At 34.4% G+C, this 23,476-nt stretch overlaps 1 protein-coding gene across 3 annotated transcripts in view; it reads right to left on the bottom strand.

Moving 5' to 3' along the window:
• Positions 1-16,591, bottom strand: part of LOC124632055 (tolloid-like protein 1) — an 84,429-nt gene extending 67,838 nt beyond the window's left edge. The window contains exons 1-2 of one of the 3 annotated variants that reach the window (XM_047166708.1): positions 16,510-16,591; positions 4,135-4,387 (exon numbers count right to left, since the gene is read on the bottom strand). In XM_047166708.1, the coding sequence (XP_047022664.1) occupies positions 4,135-4,339 (205 nt within the window). In that variant the 5' untranslated portion in view covers positions 4,340-4,387; positions 16,510-16,591. Of the gene's footprint in view, positions 1-4,134; positions 4,388-16,505 lie in introns of all 3 variants that reach the window. The other 2 variants (XM_047166710.1, XM_047166709.1) reach the window with 2 other exon arrangements.
• Positions 16,592-23,476: the final 6,885 nt, after the last annotated feature.

The raw sequence follows: 23,476 nt of genomic DNA, 5'->3' as shown, positions 1-23,476 counted from the left end.
CAAAGAATTTAAGTAAATACTCATATGTAAACGAAGAACTGAATTACGTTTTATTTACATAAATCATTGATAAAAGACCTGCCAGCTAACCATTTACCTAGAAATTGAGTGAACTGTAAAAGGTTCTAAAGTTCTTATTCAACATTGTCTTGTAAAAGATGTTTCCGAAAGATATCAGTCAAATCACAAATTCAGAAAGTTTGCGCTACGCAGCGCTACGACGTGCTACGAAACTCAATCGCGTAGTAGTTACTCGAGCGTAGCGTAGTCTCGTAGTCTGTCGAATGGAGAAAAATCAGACTTCATACAGTTTGCTTTTGAGTATAAAATAAATATGATGGGATGGATGTATTTTTAATTAGATTATTTCACGGAAAGCCGTTAATGCATTCCATTATGTATGTATTTTTTATTTTTCTTATGTATTTTCAGTCCAATATTTCACGGTTATGTTTTCGACATAAAATATTGAAAGGTAAATATTTTCCATATCCTACGGCAGCACTGCACTCGACATTCAAAAATCGAAATAGTAAAAAAAACAATTTGACCGTCGCTCGTGGTGACGGGTGTAAAAACCGGCATTCCACCGATTTTTACGGTTCACTTGATGAGGGACGACTTTATTGACATTAAAGGTTTATAGAGTGCCAGATTCCAATTTAGTGGCGCGCGACCGTTTCGTGTCGATAAACTTTGACGGTTTTTCCATCATCCGTCGGCTTGCGATGCGTTAATTGTTTATTTTATTTTAAAGCGACAACAGGCAACCCTATTTATTTCCGCGCCAGATGGAGTGGCTTTCGATTTTAAAAATGTTTACTTTGGCTGAAACGAGTCGGTAAAAAATCTCGGTTGGTTTTGCGGGATTTCGTTCCGTTAAAGTTGGAGCTGTTTTCTACGTTTGTTTGGTTCAAAAGGCTTTTTGCTGAGGAATCGCGGTGTTTCACGAGTATAAACAAAACGTGAAAACGTGGATAGTATACATTCCGTGTCGGCATTGTAGCGAGGCGGTATGTGAGGCCTCACGGCCGGGGATGCGGGTTACATTCCCGCATCGCTATATTCATCACTGATGCATCAGTTAGTGTTACTTACTTGTTGTAAGTTGTGAGTTCAACCTGTTATGATGCTTCAACAAGCACAATGATAGGAAGTGTGTTATTGTCCTTGGAAACAATATTTCAAAACTTTTGGTAAGCATTATGTTTGTGGAGATTAAACTCATCCGCGAATTATCTACACAGTTTTAATAACGTAGAAACACAAAAATAATTTCGTATAATTAACCCCAAAAATAACAACGTTTCATTAATCAACTTAGTTGAAATTAATCTACCTAACTTTCGAAAATATTAAATGAATTTATAAATAAGTTAAGGGAAATAAAATGCTTATGTAGATATTATTTCAAAACTCTGCCAACCCAGTTTTATTTTTAGTTCAATTTTAAATCTGATTTAAGCGCCATTTTCAGACACACAAAAGGGAAAATTTTAAACTTTTCACTGTTTCAAAAAGTCTGTTGGAACTATTCCCACTGCAGACAGATAATGTAGGGTATTTAAATCTCGGCCAGAGAGGTACCATTAAAAAGTGCTAAAACAGAAATCAACGGTGAGCGATAAAAACAGACCCCACCGCTCGCTTTTAAAAAAGTTGGCAAGTAACAAGATGCAGCGTCTCTGCTACAATATTTGCGTTTCCGTATATTACTGCTAGGTATATTACTACGCTGCGGGTTGTTCGAAAGAGATACCGCGGCCCTGGTACATAAAAGGCCTACGACGGAACACGACGGTTTTTAGTCAGTAAGAGTCTGACACTCCCTCACCGCTGCTAACCCACAGCGGGAGGAATCATTTGATGATTTTTAAAGTCACTAAAAAAAAAAAGTTATATTACTACGAGTATTATTATAGAGCTGAAGAGCTTGAAGTTTGCTTGAACGCGCTCATCTCAGGAATTTTTAGACCTGTTTAAAAAGTTATTTCTATGTTAGATAGACCATTTATGGAGGAACGCTACTTTTTACCCGGGTACGTGAAAAAGTTCCCACGGGGCGCTCTAGTGAAAACGCAACAAAAATTATACTTTTAATCGTATGGGGCTTATATTAGCCTCGCAATCGCTTATGTTTCACACCAGACCCCATTAGGAATTGTGTCAAATTCCGTGCGGGGGTCATCAACGGAAATTATAAGCTGTCCACGACGTAAATCCAACCTATCTGCACGGTGGCCTTTCACGGTTTGCCTACCAATTGCCACGGCGATGGCAACATTGCCACGACAATGACAATATTGCCACGAAAATGACAATATTGCCGGGAAGCCGGGGTTGTGGCTGTCCGTCTAAAGGTAGTCATTGTACTTTGTACGAATAAAGATATGGTAAATGTTTTTGTGTGTGAAGCATTGTAGGTTTCTTTTGCATTTGTTTCCGTGGCTGTCATTGTATTCAATTTTTACCAATGATTTTTACACATTGTTAAGGTGGATTTTAATCCACTAATAGTGTGAAACATTAATAACAAAGAATTCTATCGAGCAATAAAAAAAAGCTTACGAAACTGTTTTGATTTGTTTGGGAAATCATCCGACTTTTATAATGGCGATTATGCTGTTATAAGCTTTATTCAAAATAATGATAAACTAAACTACCAAGAAAATCTAGTCTCAAAATAATGTATTTAAATAGGATAACTACGATCACAATGTGCTTTTATTTATTTTGTTTCTAATCCAGTAAGGTCCAGTAAAAGCTTTTAATGTTGATGTAAAAAGTTTACTGATTAAGTAGTTTTTCTTCTTATTTTTGTTCAAAAAAGTTTCGGACTTTTAACTTTTTCATTAATCCTAACTTAAATTGCAAAGTTAATCTTTTGTTGTAGACTTTTTAGAATAGAATAAGTACACTAAAGCTAAAGTGCATCTGTAGGACTTTTTTATCATTGAATTAGGAATTGGTAAATAGATCTATATATCTATATATCGATTCTTATTCGTCGAAGATCGTTACAACATATCACACAATATACACTATGTTGTTACAGCCTTTATATCGTCCCACTGCAGGGCACCGGCCTCCTCTCACACGAGAAGGATTGAGCATTAATCACCACGCTTGCTCAATGCGGGTTGGTGATTTCAGACTATATAGTCCAGGTTTCCTCAAGATGTTTTACTTCACCTTTTTATCAGCCATTGGTGTCCAAGATATACTTAGAAAGTACATACAAGCTTAGAAAAGATGCATTGGTACTTGCCTGAACAGGAATCGAACCCACACCCTCATACTCGAGAGGTTGGTTCTTTACCCACTAGGCCACCACGACATTTACACTATATAAATCTATATATATAAAAATGAAACCCTTTCAATTGAGCTTTCCGTTGTCACATGAAAACGGCTTGACCGATTTGGCTGAAAATTAGAAGGGAGGTAACTTAGACCCTTAGGCCCTTAGACCGAGGTTTTAGGATAGTTTTTGTCACCATCCGGCTACGGGACGCGGGTGAAACCGCGGGCGAAAGCTAGTATTATATATTTTTGTAAATGTGTAAATATCTATATAACTACAGTTCGAAACCTTATAATCACATATACTGTTGTAACTATGGTATATACCAATTTTTTTCCCGGCACCAAAATCAAAACGATAGGCGAGTAGAAAAGCCAGAGCTCTGCCCTGACCTGCTGGTATTCAATTACGCAAATTCCCCACTTTTCCTCACCTTTTTTCCTCATAAAACGTCAACGAGGAATGTGTCTACATTTGGTAACTGTCTCCTTCCCATATTACGGATTTATATGAGCGACAAAGAAAAAATGAGGGTCTCAAACTGTAATTTTATGAGAACAGACATAAAAAGTTCAACACCTACTGAGTTTTATTGCAAAAGAGATCTTTGTCAGTCGTCAAAACGGACGAAGAACCTTCCGCGAGTTTATCTCTTTGTGATAACGGAGGTAAAGGTTTTTTTAGCGGGAGTTAATATTTGTTTGGTGGTCTTGTACGCCAGGATTTTGTTCCTAAGTAGTTTGTAGCTACTAACATTTTCGTGACGTAATTTTTTACACTCAAAGATTAGGCAATAATATGGTAAAACAAAAAGTTTAATCTACACTTACCAGCTTTACAAGGATCCATCCCAAGGTCTCCAGAGTCTTTGTGTTCATAATTTGTTGACAGTAATTCTTCTATCGTGAACTTATGCGGCTCCTCCCTCCCCTCCACCGAACTTACTTCGAAGGTCGCACACACTAACATCGTCAGTACTGCACTGACCGCCGCAGCGGACGCACGTTTATGCCGAAAAGTCATCACGCTAACCATATTTATTTACACTGAGTTTGCATATTATTATGAACTAATGGAAATTATCTGAAACAAAGAAAATATTATATGTTAAATTACATAAACATTCAAAATAGGGAGTTTATTAAACTAGCGGCATGCGCGGTTCATGTAAATCTCTGTTCCAGAAGCAATTAATTCAAGGAGTAAATAAATTAATTAGGTTCCTTTCAATGGATAAAATTACACTTCAGTTCACTTTAATTAATACGACTGTATATGAAGTGCTATTCAAAGGTTGTACAAATACCTACAATCTACATGAAACGTTCCCAATTCATAAAACATTGAAATTGGAGCAAACATGATCTAAAGATTGGGATGAAAACGTTAATGGTATCAAGCGAGGACAAATTAATCAATTTATTGCTTAAACATGAAATCTTTGGAGTCAAAGACTTGATTGATGAAAGGAACTGATTTATAACTAGGTTATGTACAAAATATCAGTGCCATATTATGAGAATTAAAGCCAATGTATTTTGATTTTCAATTAATCATTTTTTTTATAAATTTTTGTTCTGTACACGTATACCTACATATATACGAACTTATTTGAAACAAGAATCAAACCATAAAACCTCCACGAATTCAGATTAACAACACATAAAACCCACTGAACAGAATACCCTTCCAGTAAACGTTCGCACATTTAAAGCGTAAACAAATAAAGTAGCGAACCACAAGACATCGTCCACCATTAGCAGGACTAACCACAAATACTGTGGAGCTACGGGAACTAGTGAAGTAGTAGCTAGTACTAATATTTGTTTTTCTAGTTCAGTGTTTAGAAGTAGTGCCTCTTAAGCTTTGTTTAGTAGTTCAATTGTGCTGTTTAATGCTAAACGCTCATTCGAGTTCCGATGTATTTATTCGACTACCTAGAGAATTGCTAAAAACTGTCTTACTTGGTAATTATATTTTGCAGATTTAAGGATTATAATATGTAACAGTAGGTAACTTAAAGGTGACCAGATGCTTCAATACTTGTCCATACTTGAAGACAAATTATTTTGTAATCTACCGAGAATTACGGCCGAAAATATGAACCCGGATTTCAAAATATTTACGAAATATTACGAGTGAAGCTATTTATAGAAGCGTGTTCAATAGTGGTCGGTCATAATATTGAAAAAATATTTACATCATAAAGACATAAGTCGTGCTTACAACAGTAACTAAGATAAGAAGTTATAAGTAGTCCTGGTAACACGATGATGTACATATAGTTATTTTTATATCGGTTGACATTTCAAGCTGGTTCAATGGCGGTTCAATCACCCACACGTGTAAATAAACCGCCAACAGGAATTTAATTTGTTTGTAGCTGTTTAAATGCCGCTGTTGCGTAAATTACATTAGAATATTGTGCAATTACAGTGTTAAGCGGATGTTTAGTATAGGTGTGAACGTATTTCAAATGAAAAGGTCTATGTTTATTATTAAACAGAAATATATTTGAATAAGGTGGATTAAAAAGGTAGCTATTTATTACCTTTACAAAGTAGAAATTATCTTCCATCTTTTTTATACTATACCAAAACCTAGAGTATATTATCTAAAAAGTAACACGAACAATAACAAAATCCGTTTATAGTTTTACGATACATTTGTAGTCTTTTAAGTGTGGCCTGGGCAGGCTTTTCGGAATTTGTCATGTGGAATTTCTTGGTGGGAGAGCTTTGCTATTGCTAGTGAGCTAGTGACCATTAATTTTGTTCCTATTTCTTGGCAGTAGAAAGCGACCTTCTCAGAAAGTAGAAGTAAAACAAAAATAACAAAATTGAAGTACATAAGCTGTGCATCGTTTACCAAGAAAAAAATGTCATCTCATGTCATGTTAATGACCTCATTATCGATATCGGTAAAACAACGAACAGCTCGTATTTTTTAAGCGAAATTAATCTTATCTCATAACAAAGAGAACATTAGTAGTATTATTATATTAGTCATCCGTTCCAAAGACCAGTAAGTTATCGAAGATAAGTTAGCCTTAGAACAAATTAGACAAAGGTCGTGCTTTAAGTAGCACACACAATCTGCTGTCTATTTGTTAAAAACAATCCATTTCGTACACAATGGTCAGTATAAGTACATTTAGTATATTATAACAAAGAATATAAATATTTCCTAAAGGGAGACAAAAAAATAATATCTATGGTTACAAAATGTTTTTTCGGGCATAGATTAGCCCAGTCAACCCGGCTCTATATATCTATCTATTTTTACTTTATCATAATAAGTTATTCCTGTAAAGGTCATTCTTAATTTACTCCATAATTACCATCTGGTCAAAATGCCATGAAGCCATAGCATATACAAGGAATAGTAGATTACCTACACGCTTTGAAAGGCCATGCTTCCATCTTGACCCCCATAAGAGGGATCAGACTTTAATAAATAACATCGACGTCTACTCAAGACGTTTGCACATACCTAAGACTACTCCATACACACATACATACACACATACAAACACGTATATAAATCTATGATGATGCTTTTATCTGAGAGGTCAAGGGGCCGACGTCAAAGCCGAGCCTCTAACCTATTCGCCGGTTCAAGTGGCCCTACGTACTTATCGCCACATGGAAGATGGTTATTTTTATATTTTATTATGGGGAACGGTGGTTCTTTGGTGGGTTAAGTAGTTCTCGTTTTGTCTTTGGATGCTATTTTTATGCTAGTACTCGTGTTTGTAGGACAAACTGAATCAGGATGACCAATGACTAAATAGACACTATAAATTGTGTTAAAAAATCCGATGTAATGCCATAATGAGATGTTTATTTTGGAAAAGATAAACGAAAGAATATTATCCACATTAATTTGACTAAAAAAATATTTTTTTGTGTATATGTACTTTAATTGAAAATGTTAATATATCGCTGTTTTTTCGAATCTTTGTAAACATCAAAGTATTTGTAAAAGCTTGCTCTTTTTAGGGCGTATATCGGAAATAATCTTGCTAGCCTCATTTAGGGCAGTGGCACACTTACAAAAAGCACTATGACCACTACATTGATTGACATCGGACCTAAATTGATAAGGCTAGGCTAGCCTTAGGTTTTGCTACACGTCTCTCTTATCAGACTTGATTGATTGAAAGGGTTGAACTAACAATGGAATTGATAAGCTATATTTAGGAAAACTTGAGATTTATTGCTTGTGCCACTATTAACAATAAATGCGAAAGTTTGTTAACACTTTTTTAGTGAATTGCTATAATTATTTATGTAGAGTTAAGTTGCTTTTGTTTTATTATTCCATGAATAGCTGTTAATTAATATTACAACTCTGGACCTAATTTATGTATACCTACCATTCCTAATTACTCCTTCCACTTATGTACAACTGTTAATAAGAAGCTAGGGTATGGTAAACATTAAATCTAACATTATAAAACTGAAGAGTTTGTTTGTTTGTTTGCTTGCCTGTCTAGCTTTTTATGCGGGTGCACCAAGTAGCTTACAGGGGACACGGGAGAAACCGTTACGGAAGTAAAATCAATGTCGTTTTTAATTCGCTTTTTTGTGAAAAAAGACATTTATTGAGAATCTCAAGTACCTACTAAATCTTTTGAAACTAAGAACTTCCTTATGAACATAATCATTGACGTTTATTGTTCTAGTAGGTACCTATTATTACCCACTAGTATTTGTTATTATGAGCATTGATCACCACTTATCAAAATGTAATCAGTTTTAGAAAAACACTGGTTTATCCCAACTACAAAACTTGGGAAATAGATAACAAACTCGAATATTGTACAAAATGTTGTTTACGCACACAATTATAAAAACAATAGCATATATACTAAAGAGCTAATTAGTCAGACACACAGTGCAGTTTAAGGAAAACATATTAATTACAAACCAGAAATCCCAGTAAATATCAGTGCCATTTAATTTTAAGAAACCAAAACAATCCATGCATAAAAAATACATTAAATTCTTTTTTGCCGGACCGCCGAACCTGAGGTCCCGGGTTCGATTCCCGGCTCGGTCGACATTTGTGTGATGAGCATGCTTGTTGGCCGTGGTCTGGGTGTTACAATATGTATATATGTAGCTATATGTAGTTTATCAGTTGTGTTAGCACCCATAACACAAGTTAATTAATAACTTACCATGGGGCTAACCGACCGTATGTGAAAAGGTGACCCGACATTATTTATTTATTTATTTATTATTAATCTAGGAACCAAAATGCTTGCAGCAGAAAGCAAATTCATTTTTCACCGCCACCATTTTGCTAATGTAAGTGCAATCACATTAAAAGTGGCCAAATTTCATAGTTCCGTGCCAAGATGCAGGGAGAATTGGGGGAATCATACACGGAATAAGGAAACATGAGCGGAGATGCTATAACGCAGGTAGGTAACCGCCTTATTGCAAGTCAAATTCGTACAGTGAGCATGACCAAAACGTTTAGTTACCAGTGAACTAACGAGGCGTTTAGAGACTTTGAGACATCTGTTAATGATTATTGATATTATGGCAAATGGGCGGGTTCCAAAGAAAGCCGTCTCCCGCCCACCCGAATTTTGGTGCCTTACTTTCTTAGGAGATTTTGCGTTATGGCATCTCCGCTTGTCATTTTGTTCTCCGTGAAATCACCCTTCTGTAATGTAGTGCCCGTAAATAAGGAGAATTGGAAGGTACTGAACGAATGGCTGGATGTCAAAGGTTGCTAAGGCTCTGCGAAAGTGTTGTTGGTAGATTTCCTTTCTAATTTATTGAGTCATTTATCTGGTTCTTGTTTGTTTTTTGTGTGAACGTATGTATTTTTTGTTTACTTTTTTACTTTATGTTTGTAATATTTTTTATATGCACATGTGAATCACAGTGTTCAAGAAAAAAATTGCAAAAAGACATCGTTGAAAGGAATCATCATCATCATCCTGCCCCTTAACCTTATTCGACGTCGCCGTCGTGGGTCGGCGCACCATGTTTTCTCATTCCATATAATGTTGAAAGGAATAATTGAATCATGAGAACAAGATATTTATTTACTTATTTAGTTAATTTAATTAAGAAAACCTTAAATCACGCTCTACTTTATTACAATCCAACCCAAAGTATGCCTTTGTAAATAAATGATTAGCGGTTACAAATTACTGCTAGTTGCAAAGTTAGCAAGTTTGTGGAGTTCTGCTTAAGATAGTTTATACTGAACTGCTTTGTGGAAGTTGCCAATGTTTTTTAATAGGGAAACAATAGCCAGCGATTACGAAGGGTTGCAAGTTTCCCTACGTATTGTTTATAACGGTGTTTATTGTTTTACTTGGCGGAGTTAAGACTGGGTACTGGGGTATATTATGTAATACGGATAGTCGTATTCTGTTTTGCTGTATTTTGTAGCATAATTTAGTTTATATTCCCAAGGATAGTGATCTACTCCTACTGAATTAAGCTGAAGAATTTGTTTATTTGGTAAACTCCCCGGTCTGATATGAAAAAATAATTCACTGCCAAATAGTATATTTAGTGGATAATAAATAAATGTATACCTACACAACTTCTATCTTTTACATTTCTTCAATCCGTGTCTGTGGAAGCTTCACATAAAAACAAGAGATATTGTAGTTTCTTCTATAAAACAGTTTTATTTAAGTTGTCATAAGCAGTCATATGTTATTTAATGTTACTGCATGTTTTCAAGGCCCAATTTCCATCCGTCTATAAATAAAAACATCTGAACGTCACCCCTTACAACTGAAAGGAAATGAACCAGTCGATCTAACAGCAGTAAGATGCAGGGTCAGCATACCTATATAAAAGTTTTCGTTACAAAAACTGTTCGTTTTCGATACAACATAGAATGTTAGGAACTTATGAACTTCGACGATAAGTTGGGTTAGGGGCGGAAGCTGTCTGACTGGGCTCTTTAATTTATGTTTTTTGATCTAAAATTTTATTTGGAATTTGTTAAGTTTACAGTTTCCCGATGAAAAAAAATACTGTGTATTAGGTATACTGAAATAAATGAAAAAAACATCACACAGCTACAGCTATTTTGCTTTAAAAGACCAACAGACAAATGTTTGTATTAAGTATAAGTATTATTGAAGGCAAAGCAAAAATTTCAGTCACAAATCACGCTTTAAATAGATCCCACCCAAAACAAAAATGTGAAAGGCTGCCAAGTTCGATAATATGGGAATGCTTCGCCTATAAAAGAAGTGGGATCTGAATAAGTACCAAGTTCCATACACATACCTCAGTTAAAAATAGTTACTTTTTAATGATGGTTCTTGGCAAGTTTTCACATAACTTGTTATAAACCTACTAAACGCAATGAATCAAGTATTTAATTTTCTATTAAAACTTGCCAAGTAACATCATTAAAAAGTAACTATTTTTAACTGAGGTATGTGTATGGAACTTGGTACTTATTCAGATCCCACTTCTTTTATAGGCGAAGCATTCCCATATTATCGAACTTGGCAGCCTTTCACATTTTTGTTTTGGGTGGGATTTCATTTATTTTTGTAAGGTTGTTTATTTTATTTTTTTCTTATGATTAAGTTAGTTAAGGAAATGAGTCATTTATACTATCTTTCAGATTTTTGATTAGCACTATGCTTCTTACAAAGAAATGAACTAGATTAACTAAATGGACTAGATTTACCAACTGACTAACATGACATGTTATCATATATTATGTTCGTGGATCAAAGTTACACATTCGTAATTTTTCGTAAGAAAAAAACAGGAATTTGGCCTTTTTAGAATGTTTGCCTGCCGATTGATTTAAAAAAAGACTGTGCAAACCTTTGCAGTTCACGCAGAACCAGCTTATGTATTTGATGAAAGTCTTTCAGTATTTACAATCAATTGAGGTTAAAAATTCAGGAGACGATGTTTACATAGTCCATATTACGACTCAATCTTGCTCCTCAAGAGGTGCTGAGATAATGGTGAATTTCTTCTTAAAAAAAGATGAATAGAAATGTTTTGAACTTTTGTCAAATCAGATGACGATTGTGTTTCCGTAGTATGACTCCATAGACTATTACAACCTTTAGATTATAATAGAGTGTATCAATCAATGTAAGATGTCTGTTAACTGAGTTTAAAATTATTACACTGACGGCATAAATGCCTCTTAATGAATTTGCATATATGGATGACATATTTGTTTCTACGTCGATTCAATTTTTATCGTTCTTGGATCGGACAGCTAATTGAGGCAAGCTCCATAGTTTTTATTATTCTTCACGTAAATACCTTTCTAATGATATATAATACGTTGCTGTTGGAGCGGGTACCAAATCCCATACAAAGTGCCCATTGTCCTTTACACCGGGTATAAATGTACACCTTCATTATTTTGAAACTGACTCACACTTGGCCATTTTCAGATTTTTCCCTTTACCTTGACATAAAGACCTACCTCCATGCCAAATTTCAAGTCAATACGACCATTGGAAGTGGTCTAGGTTTTTGATGAGTGAGTCAGTCAGTGAGTGTATAGTAAAAATAGCGATTTTCTGACGTCAATATCTCAAGACCTACAATAGGTATGATAATGAAATTTTGTATTTTAGATAAGTGAGAGGGTCTCAACAGATAATAGAAATTTGATATGCGTAAATAAAATAGATTTTGAGTTATAGGGGGGTCGAATTTGGCCCGAAATGGTTCGTGTAATATAACCCACGGCCGGTGTGTCGCTTTTTTTTGCTCGAACTTGGCGGACACACTGCCGTGTGTCTAGATACATTGGCACAGTGAATATTATAAGGAAAGTTCATTATGATCATTTTCTTAAACAACAATAAGTTTAAGAAAACGTACAAAGAGCATAATACACGTGATTCCAACCTCATTATCTGACTGACACAAACTACCCCAAAAGTATTGAAACAGTCTCTCGTAAATACAACATTATCGGAGCAGCACGTTTCAACTAACTACTGACAATCGGCATGCCTAATCAGCCACTGTTCTTTGACCTCTAAGCTGGAATTCATTCAAATATCTCCACTACACACCACACTGAATTACAAACCTTATGTAGTTCACATAGAGTTGGATTTTTCCTGTCTGTCCGTGGTGTTTACGACGTTGTGACTCGTAAAGTATTGTGGAGCATTGGTCACCGCTATCTGAGAGTGATAAGAGTGATACATTCCAATAATAAAGTGGATGCTTTCTTTGTATTCTGGTGGTTTGTGAGATTGGAAATTATTTTGTGGTGTTATTTAGAGGGAAATGTATTGAAATTTATAGAGAAACAGTTTTTTTTCTTACTGTTATAAAGCTAAAGTGTTTGTTATCTCACGAATAATTGCTTTGAAGTTAAAATAACATGGCACAATATTCTTATAACATTGCAATTTGATGATCATTAAATGTAACCGAGATTGTTACATCGACATTTGGAATAAAAACAGAGGTCATGTTGGGGTTTTTCAAAAAAAAAAAACAAGGAAAAATTACATTGTTTATGTAGAAACCCACATTTCATAAGAATTTTCGGCACTAAAGTTTCAATAACATAGGTATCTATTTAATAGATATCTAATTATATGGCCGACAGTTGTAATTTATTATTGCGAAACGATTACACTAGCTTTCAAAAAAACGCATTGCAATCACTATTTATCTACTTACCACGAAGCTTGCTAAATAATCCAATACTCTTTCTAATTTATCTAGTACTAAAATCTAATAACAACAACAAATTCATTAAACATTTGCTCATACCATCAAAACATGTCCCTATGTACACTCAAAGCCATTTAAGTCATGGTTTGTGACGTCATCAAGCCGCAGATATTTGTATTAATTTTGACTAAACGTAAATTAAACTGTCAAGTTACGAGCTTAAGCGTAATTTGTGCGTGACTGTACATCAATTTGATGCTGTAAGGAGTGTGAAATGCTTGTCAAGTGTTAGTGTAAGCAATTGGAGAAATTGCTTCTTAGGGGGAAATATTCTTATGAATATTGTGATTATTTTATTGCATAACGGTGAATATATTATATTATCATCAAATTATAGTAAAAAATCTATAGATAAACTTTAAGACGTAGTCCTATTATTCCTATCAATATACATTTCTTTCGTTGTTTTTCGTTGTTTATTCCGGCTAATTTCTAAACCTTTCCAACCGATTTTCACGGAACTTACACTTCTTTTTTCACGCCAGATACTGATGAAAAAAGGAGTGACTTAGGCTACTTTTTATTTGGGTGCGAAAAGTATAGTTCACGTTGAATGCCGTTGAAACCAAAAGAGTGACGACCTCTGTGGCGCAAAGGTCACCAAGCCGGACTGCCGAATCTGAGGTCCCGGGTTCGATTCCCGGTTCGATCGACATTTGTGTGATGAGCATGCTTGTTGGTCGTGGTCTGGATGTTACAATATGTATTTATAAATATGTATACAGGGTTACTGGTAAGTAGACCGCATCCTTTCAGGAGGTGATAGTATAGGTCAATACGGACAAATTTGACCCTGGGATACACTGGGCAAAAGTTAACCCGTTTCAAGATAATCGAATTTCAAGATCGGTCGTCTAGGTACACGTATAAATTTTCATTATTAGTCAAAAGTCTCGTTTTTGTGGACTTTTGTGTGTTTTTGGATAGAAGATGAATCATTTCATAATAACAAACCATAAAACTGTACAAATCACAGAGGAAATTATAGCGAACAGCAATTACTTTTTTAGTAGATATTTTCTCAAAAATATTACTCTTCATTTTTTTGTGCAGAATACTTAAAAAACATCTACATTTGTCTAGCTATCCAAAAAGCCACAAAATACACAAAAACTCGCAAAAACGAGACTTTTAACTAGTAATAAAAATGTATACGTGTACCTAGACGACTTGTAAAGAATCGATCTTAAAATTCGATTATCTTGAAACGGGTTAACTTTTGCCCAGTATATCCCAGGGTCAAATTTGTCCGTATTGACCAGTACTATCACCTCCTGAAAGGATGCGGTCTACTTACCAGTAACCCTGTATATGTAGCTATATGTAGTTTATCAGTTGTGTTAGCACCCATAACACAAGTTAATTAATAACTTACCATGGGGCTAACCAACCGTGTGTGAAAAGGTGTCCCGACATATGTCCCGACATATGTAGTTATTTTTTAAAGAAAAAAAAAGTAAATGAGAACAGCAACATGGAAGTAAAGTTTACCTTCAAAATATTTCAGGTGTGTGCACCTAACATTCTGATTTCATATTCTAAGTAATATTTGCTCGCTTCCAGTTACTCTAGGTACACCGCAAAATACAAGTTTTAGAATCAGCTGGAATTTCATTTAAAATGTTTAGACCTAACTTCTTAATAAAATATACTTGCTCCATAAAGGAAATAAAACATTGAAATAGCATTCAGTTTTTCAACTTCGTCAATAACTTTAAAGACACGTTAGTACTATTTGCGACATAACTATTCTTGAAAATCCACTATAAAAATATGCCAAGCAAATATCTATTCTATTGCAAAGGAAATAAGGTTACAATTAGTCGAGCAGGTCACCAGGGCCAAAAGTGCAAGGTAAAATGTCTGGAAGTGACACAGCGTGATAGGCAGAGGATTAAAATTATTTCACTGCTCTCGTTTGAGACTATAAGCCGCTTAATTTTAATATACTATGACTGACGTAGTATATCTACTTCTTATATTTTAATTATGGTACTCTGTGACGGGGTGATATTTAGATAAAGCCGAGAGAATTGTGCTGTTTTGAAAAGGCTAGGTGAGACATTGAAATTGGTTTATGTCTTAACCTGGACTGTAAATGTAAGAGTAACTGTTTTCGATTATCAATACGATAGCTTTTATGGCTGAACCCAATCGGATGAAAGTTACAGAGATATATTGAGACGTAATACAAGCAGGTAAGAATGACTTGGTGGTATAGATGACAATTTAAATGAAACAGGAAGTATAAAGGCACATAATGCAATTAACTGAGAGTGCAATTAACACTGTAAAACACAGCTGCTTTTATGAAATCTTGACGGACTTTTGCTTCATCAAATTAACACGAAAATTCACATTATCCTATTAGCAAAACGCCCGAGTTACCCAAACAAACAAGAAGATTCTCTTTATAATTAGATTTCACATAATATAATACATGCTTTGACACCTGAGCCAGACAATTAATTACCGCAGTCATTTGTTTCCCCTGTCAAGTCAGTTGAACTATTATGAAGCTTTTGTGTCTAATAATAGGGTACGGAACCGCGTACCCGGTAAGGAAGCTGGACAAAACCCTACCTTGGGATCCCTATTTACGGTCAAGCGCATATCAATGGTTGAAAGACCATTGTAAGATGGACTCTCTTTGTATTAAAGTTTTATAGAAATTGGATCGTTTTATACTGGTCGGTGAATGTACAGTCAAATAGAAAAGTATGAATCACCTATACTAAGATTATATATAGGTATATGAAAAGTAGAACAGATGGTCTTAAAGAAGAAGACATAAAGCACTATTGCAAAGAATGGAAATCAAACGGAGAACCCTGCATGATCGTTTCCTACTGATTCATAAAACACGAATTTACGAACGGGAGCTATTGTCATCCTGTCATTCATCTCGCTATGAATGAACAAATTAATGTTCCTTCACAAAACGTGTGGTAACATTACACTGGCGTGCAGGTAGGTCATTGTAGTAGAACACTGTTGTAACCTACTTGCACTGGCCAGTTTAGTTTGCAAGCCAGTGTAAACAGCTGGAGGTCTGTTTGACTTTGAAATGCGAATGTATTTTGTTATGTAATTGATTAACATTAAAAGTAGTGGATATGATAATTTGGAATCTAATTCAGGAGAAAAGTTTTATTTCAGCTATTAAACTGTAATAAATTAACTATCAACTTCCAGGGAGTAACTTAAATAGGTAGACATTAGACAAGTAACCCTTTAGGTAGAAATGAGCATCATCCCATCATTTGAAAAACGAATTCATTAAATTTTTCCAAAACCCCGAAGTTCCATGCAAGTATCGAACCCGGAATCGAACTTAGAATCGCTCGGGGCCATTAAACCAGCGTCTATATACTTTATCCATTCCATGAGTAAAATAGGTAAAAATTACACAAGGAGCGTCAAAACGTTCTATTTTTGAAAAATAAAATATAAGAAAAAAATCTCCGTACCAACCGTATTATAAAACACAGCACTAAACACGTCCGTATCATTAGCACTTATCACTACAGACACACGGTCACGGCGGGCTCCCGAGGGCGACTGAGCGCGTCACGCTCGGGAGATCGTACTGTCATCAGCAGTGGTATAAGATTTTTGAAAATGGAATTCTGATGTTCTGGATTTGAAATTAGTTTTTTTTTATGTGGCCAGTCTCTTTAGGTAGCTTCCATTTGTGTTGGCCTATGACTGAATAATATTTAGGTAAAGCTAAATATAGTTCTGATACACTTCTTTCATGTGTGTAATTTTCCTAGAATAGCAAAGTCAAAGTGTATCTCTGTTGTTCTTGAAAAAAAATGCGAGTGAATGCGAAAAAAATGTCAGTGAATTTTGTAGAGGTGACTTCTAAAATCTTGAGAGAGTGAATCACGCAAATTAAAATTCCATAATGCAGGTTTGTGATACCTATTTCCCAATAACAGCTTAGTAGTCATAAACTTGCAATTACTTTAATCTTAAACCACACTTCACAAAAACACACTCTATAATTATTTTAAATGAGCAAACAATTTAACTGAATTAAACAATTACAATAAATCCACAGCAACTAAAGTCAGCAACTGTACTCGACTTGTGTCGGCGACAGTACATTTGTGGTCCTTTATTTAACTATGTGTCAAAAGCGTTCACAACAGACGATTCACGCTTATGTTAAAGTTTATCTCGTATTGTAAACATCGTTTTCATTTAGCTACTAGTTAGTCAAGTAATTATTGTAATAAATTCATTAGATGTGCCGACAAAGCATTGACTTTTACTTAATTAGACTTAATGATGGGATTTATCGAGTTCTGATTACTATTGTGAGGTTTTGAAAGGTGTGATGTGTATGGTGGTCACAAAAGTACAATATTTTTGGTTTTGTATTAAAATAAAAATAATAAATGTAGAATAAGCTTTATTAATATTACCTACTACGTAGAGTCGGCGATTTTCTTTAGTGTGTTTTTACTGTATAATGATGAATTTTAAACTACATGTCTATGATTTCTGTTATCCAGACTTTCTCTGTCGTATCTTTGTAATTTCAAAGTGAAACGGCAAAATATCCTACAATTTCCAAAAGGATACAATATACCTAATAGACTACATTTTCAAAACAAAACAATATCCTAACGCATCTCTCAAATGTTCAGCTTTTACTTATTACAAAAAACACTTCTTACACAAAAAGTAGCACATAAAATCTTAGACATTTTCGTCGAGTGAATTCAGTCACAATTCAACGGGATTTATTTCCCTGTCGACTCAACGCCGAATAAATTCTGCTTGACGGACAGACGACGCATTTCATCCATTGTTTTTTCACTTAAATATTTATTTTATTGAAAAGAAAAAGAAATACACGCCTTTCAAAGTGCTATTAAAATAAAATTGGAGGGATTTGCCTTTCATTCTATATAATTTTATTATATTGATTCTATGTTTACGCCATACTTAAGTAAATACCTAGCAAAACTTATTTTATTAATAGTTGATCATTTTAAAAATACTCTGAATAATAGAATCGGGTGGAACTTTCTTTCGTAATTACTGTAACAAACATACAATCATGGATCGATTTTATAATTATAGTACTCATTCCTTTTCCCTTCCCAACATTAGAGCCTTTATCAACAAGAAGCCTAGACAACTTTGAAAGTCCCAACATCTTTACACGAACCCGCAAATTGTCGTCCATTAAAACAAAATTATATCTAAACGGCAACGTTTCTCGATAGGTCGGAGATTTATTTCTATATAAATACTGAATAATAGTCGACCCTCGTCATATGGCCAACATGACGAGTCGAAATTCGGAAGTAATGCGAATTTTCTACCTTTTATATTGAACTTCGGAATTTTGCAGTTCGCGGGACGACCGATTAAGGTTTGATGGTATTTTCGACAGATGAATTTATTGGTTTTTCTTTGATGACGGATATAAATGTTTTGGTATTAAAGTAATCTGTCCCTTCCTGTCTTCTAACTGATGACCTAAGCCTTTCTTTCAGTCGTCAAAAGATGCTTTCAGTGGCCCGTGGTTTAGTTTAAAAGTTTTGATTCTAACTTTCAAAGAAAATAGAGGGAAGTCTGGTTAAGGGGCCAACGACTTCTTAATACAATCTCTAATAATATTATAGGATTTTTCTAATTTAAACTAGATGACAGAAAATAAAAATGGAATACCTAGTTAAGTCTTTTGTAGAAATTAATTGGACCATCAGGAAGGATGATGATGATGATGGTTTATGATGATGATGGTTTATGTGATTAATTTCTTCATCATGATGATGATGATGAAATTAATTGGACCATGCCGACATTAAACTCAAAGCATTTAAAATTTATTACAGCTGCACTTAATGAATAAAAAAATTGAATTAAATGAACGAAATAATTATTTGAAGAGGTCGTATTTCAGTGGCTGAATCTCGTCATTTCGGGAGCGTCATAAAACTGACAGGCCATCACAGAGTCATTCGCACGAGTATTTTTAATAGGCATGATGCCAAATTTTTAAATTCCTTTGTATGATGTAGGTATACGTCTATTTTATATGAAAAATTATTAATTTTAAGAAAATGCGAAGATTTTTTATCAAATAATTGCATTTTTCTCTGTCCACTTTGAATCCGGCGCGAAAACGCTTGTCAGTGTCATGTCGTCACTTGTGACGTCACGACTGAAATTACAAGACGCAAGTAAACAACGCTCGTGCAATAATTAAGTTTTTTGTGTTATTAAATATGAATTCGAAAGGGCATAGGTGTTGTGGGGTCACTGGGGGACCAAGTAAGAACACATCCAAAACAACTCCTGATAAGTTATTTGTGTACGTTCCTCACAATAAAAAAATACGAAACAAGTGGCTTAAACTTGCAAGGCGAGATTCAAAAGCAATATTGCCCAGGGTACAACTTTATTTTTGTGAAGATCACTTTGATGTAAGTTATTACGTAGTTCTCTAGATTCTAGCATAGTTTATAATGTAAATAACTATTTCGAGGTTAGGTTTCATCTCTCATTGTTTTTTAATTAAACTAGTATACTTACATGGAAGTTTTAACATTTCTAAATTCAGCTGAACAAAAATCTTTATTTGATGCCAAAAACTTTCCCAGCATTATGATATCAATTCTAGGCAAATTAGCGCTGTTTGCCTTGATAAATCCGGGCTCCATAACTCGTGTTATAAACAATTAATTAATTAAAAACAAAGATCGCAGTGGAAGTTCACAATAACGAAATGTGACGTTCGCGCGCTTTCGCGCGAGTTGTTTTGAGAAATGACGTCACGAGCTCTGATTGGTGTTCAAGATATCATGGCGGATTGCCTTATTTCGTAATTTTATTTTATAAAAATACATATTAATCACATTATTAATAAAGAAAACAATGCGCGTTTTATATTCCAAGCTTCAAGTTTAATTTAATAAATATATTATTTTAATGATTTTTGATTACTGTCATCATGCCTATTAAGCCCATTACTTAAATCTTCTCGGTCCAAAAATAGTCGTTAAAGTGAATAGTGTGTTGAGGACGCTACTACACTTAAACCTAAGATAGGCTATGAATAAATTTTACTTTAAATTAAAGAATTTAGGCTGAGTATATTATAAAGTTTAAGGTCAAATGATCCTGTATTTCTCTCTAATCCACAAAATAAATCTGTTTATTCTATTCATCAATCAAACAGCGAATAATTTGAAATATTCGCCGATAGCTCAGACCGATAATTGTATTTGAGTGAACTTTATGAACCGTGCCTTCGAGTCAATCAATACAAATCAAATTGTTATCAAAACTCACTGCCTCAATCGCGTTATGAAAGCGAATCAAAACCGAGTTAAAACCGATAGCAATCTGTTCAATAGAAACTAAGTAAAAGCCCAGTCCACGGAATGTAGTTTGACGAATGTATGTATCAGATTTAGAACAACGATTTTAAAGTTTCTTCGCAAGGTGTGCGCAAATGTCCTATATTTGAGGATAGCGTGAAGACTCCATAAACGTTATGGCTATGGCTGTAATTATTTTGTGAACGGTCCTATTTCAAAAAACTTCAACAGTGAAGAACTTAACTTTTAAAAACGAAGAAATTGGATGTGCTTTGCGACGTCTCCTTCCAAGAAATGCAATAAAAAATTGTGAAAACGTTGCATGTCGGAGATTTTCTATCTAAGAAACTATTTATAAGATAAATAGGTACTAACGTAGATAGAGATTGCGGTTTGTGTCCATTCGCCTATTAAAAATAGAAAAAAAGGCAAGAACAAGAAACTGGGACCATATCTTTCAATAACAAGACATGGAAATACCGTCTAACGATGACTATAAAACCGAGACGGGTGGGAACGTAAAATGAATAGCAGAAATATCTCAACTTACACTGGATTGGTGCCTTAAATGGACTGAAAATAAAGAGTGAGATTATACCACGGAGAACAACATTACTTGCGGAGGTGCCATAACGGAAAATCTCCTAAGAAAGTAGTACGCTAAAATACAGCTGTGCGGGAAAAGAGGAAAGTAACTGTCTCCCCTTTTTTACGCCTTTTAAAAATCGTTGACAGATTATCCAAAGAACCGGAACACCTCGTTAGTTCGTTTTGGTCATGCCCACCGTACGTATATGACCTAGAAAAAGGCGCCTGACCTACCTGCATTATTTAAGCCATCTCTGCTCATCTTTCCTTACTCCATGAATTATACCATTTCATGATAATATAAGAGTTGTTGAGTTTCAGCAATATACGCCTTTGTGATTGCTCAAATGAACGTGAACGAAGTAATTGGTGATAGCGGTGTTTCATTGTTTTAAATAGTTTTAATGTTTAAAACGATTTGGTAGATAATTTAGGTTTTAATGCGGATTTTAAGTAGGTGCGATTTTGAAGTCACAGTCATAATAAGAGATTTTGTAAACTAAGAAGGTCGAGGATTTTCTGTAAATTCATTTATTCTGGAGACAAGGCTTTGTAACAAAACAGGACTTAAAAAAATTATGTTTTCCTACAAAACGGATAGTTGAAAAGTTGTCAGTTTCCATGGCCTAGAGGCTGGCGTTTACTTTTGGTCAAAGGATAGGCTTTACTTTCTATCCGGTCAACGCTGCCACTCTTTTGGGTAAACTACCGGTGAACAATCCAATTTTCTTTTTTTATTCCCTTTGTTAAACTACCATGTTTCGGGGATTAAATCTGTTTATTACCTGTTATATTCTAAAAGAAATGTTTATTCAAATTATGAGATATTCAGGTTTAGGTATAAGTCTCAAAAATCTATTATCATTTTCGATTTCCATGCTCCACATTTAATAACTCTTAAAAGGATACTTTAATTTCGAGGTACAGTAATTTTCATGTCTCATGTATGGAAATTATTCCATACAAAAATTGACAAGCATGAATACAAAAGTTATATAAACAGGCCTGTTTACCAATAATGGACGAATATACGTTAATAAAGTTGGTGTATCTGTGGCATCGCTCATCCATCAAAAACTGTATAATATTAAAGTTGATCATAATATTGACAACAACTGGCGTGTTTTCAAATGACTTACTTAATTATTTAATGATGTGAAGACCTTGGAAAGTTAATTTATGGCAAATAAATTCATAACTTAAAAATGTATTTAAGCTAGTTTTACGCCGATGCTAGAGTTACCGTTTTGCTTAAGTTTCCTCAGCTTTTAAAAACAATTTTGTTGTAGGCTTTCGACATTGTAATAGTGAAAGTAGTAAAGGCACATGCCTTAAAATATACAGTAGCTAAAATATTTCACACTTTTAAATTGTTAGTCACTCTCATCCGTTGACATTCTAATGACAAGAAAAACTTAACCACTTCGCTACCCACAATGCAGACACAATAGTTTAACAATCGTTGTGTATCACCTATCATCACCTATGGCTCATGGGACAGAAAAGTTATTAAATACAACATGTAACGTAATTAACGCACACCCTCAAACACCTAAGTAGAATATTATGTTATAATCATAATACATACACTGAATTTTTAATTTAACATGTATATGCATTGTTATTTACTAAATTAGTTATACCAATTCTTGGAGAACTTTTTGGTCATACTACTACGCACGCAAATATCGCGCCGCGCGCCGCTCGACTCGACACAACATTCCGAAACTACGGAAAAAGCCAACAATACACGAAGTCTTATTACTTTGAGTTACGGTCTATTTGAATTTGTTTTGACTGTACAGGGTTAATATGACAATAATTTCCGTAGTTTTAATTATTTTTGGGATAAAAAATTACCTATATTAATAATGATATAAATCGATTCAGTAAACGATTCTGAACAAACTAATTTCAGGATGTATGTTAATTAAGTTACATGTTGTATATATAATAAACTTTCTGATGTCATAAAATACTTAAAAACATAAAACCACCAATTAGTACTGTTGAATGATGCATTTGTTCGTATAAATTAATAAATATCTATAAACAGGCAAACAAAACCATTGAGCCACACAATTACTTCGGTCCATTAAAGCAGACGCAACAAATTGCAAGGCAGCCATTTAAATGCAAGCGATTGTTATCAGTTTTAAACGATTATCTTCGCTTAACTGCAATATGCAATGTACCTCGTGTAGAAGAATTACTCTCATTTGCAATATAAATTCGTTTTGGAATTGCTATTTTTTAAATATTGATTAATTATAAAGCGTTCTATTTTATAACGCCATTTACTTTGTACACGCATTTGCAAAATATATCTTTATCTATAAGAAGAATAATTTATACATATAAGTGACGTGAATTGCATGACGCATTATTCTTATACAAAGAAAGTATGCGTCACGTCAGAAGTTAGAAACAACAAGATTTGACGTGCTTAAGACAATATAAAGCACGTTTCAAGTTTCATCAAACTTCATAGCGAGCAAGAGTGAAGT

This window comes from Helicoverpa zea, chromosome 7, assembly GCF_022581195.2.
Source record: "Helicoverpa zea isolate HzStark_Cry1AcR chromosome 7, ilHelZeax1.1, whole genome shotgun sequence".
Taxonomy (NCBI): domain Eukaryota; kingdom Metazoa; phylum Arthropoda; class Insecta; order Lepidoptera; family Noctuidae; genus Helicoverpa; species Helicoverpa zea.
The sequence above is the reverse complement of the archived record's forward strand: the minus strand, read 5'-3'. Positions and strand labels throughout refer to the sequence as shown.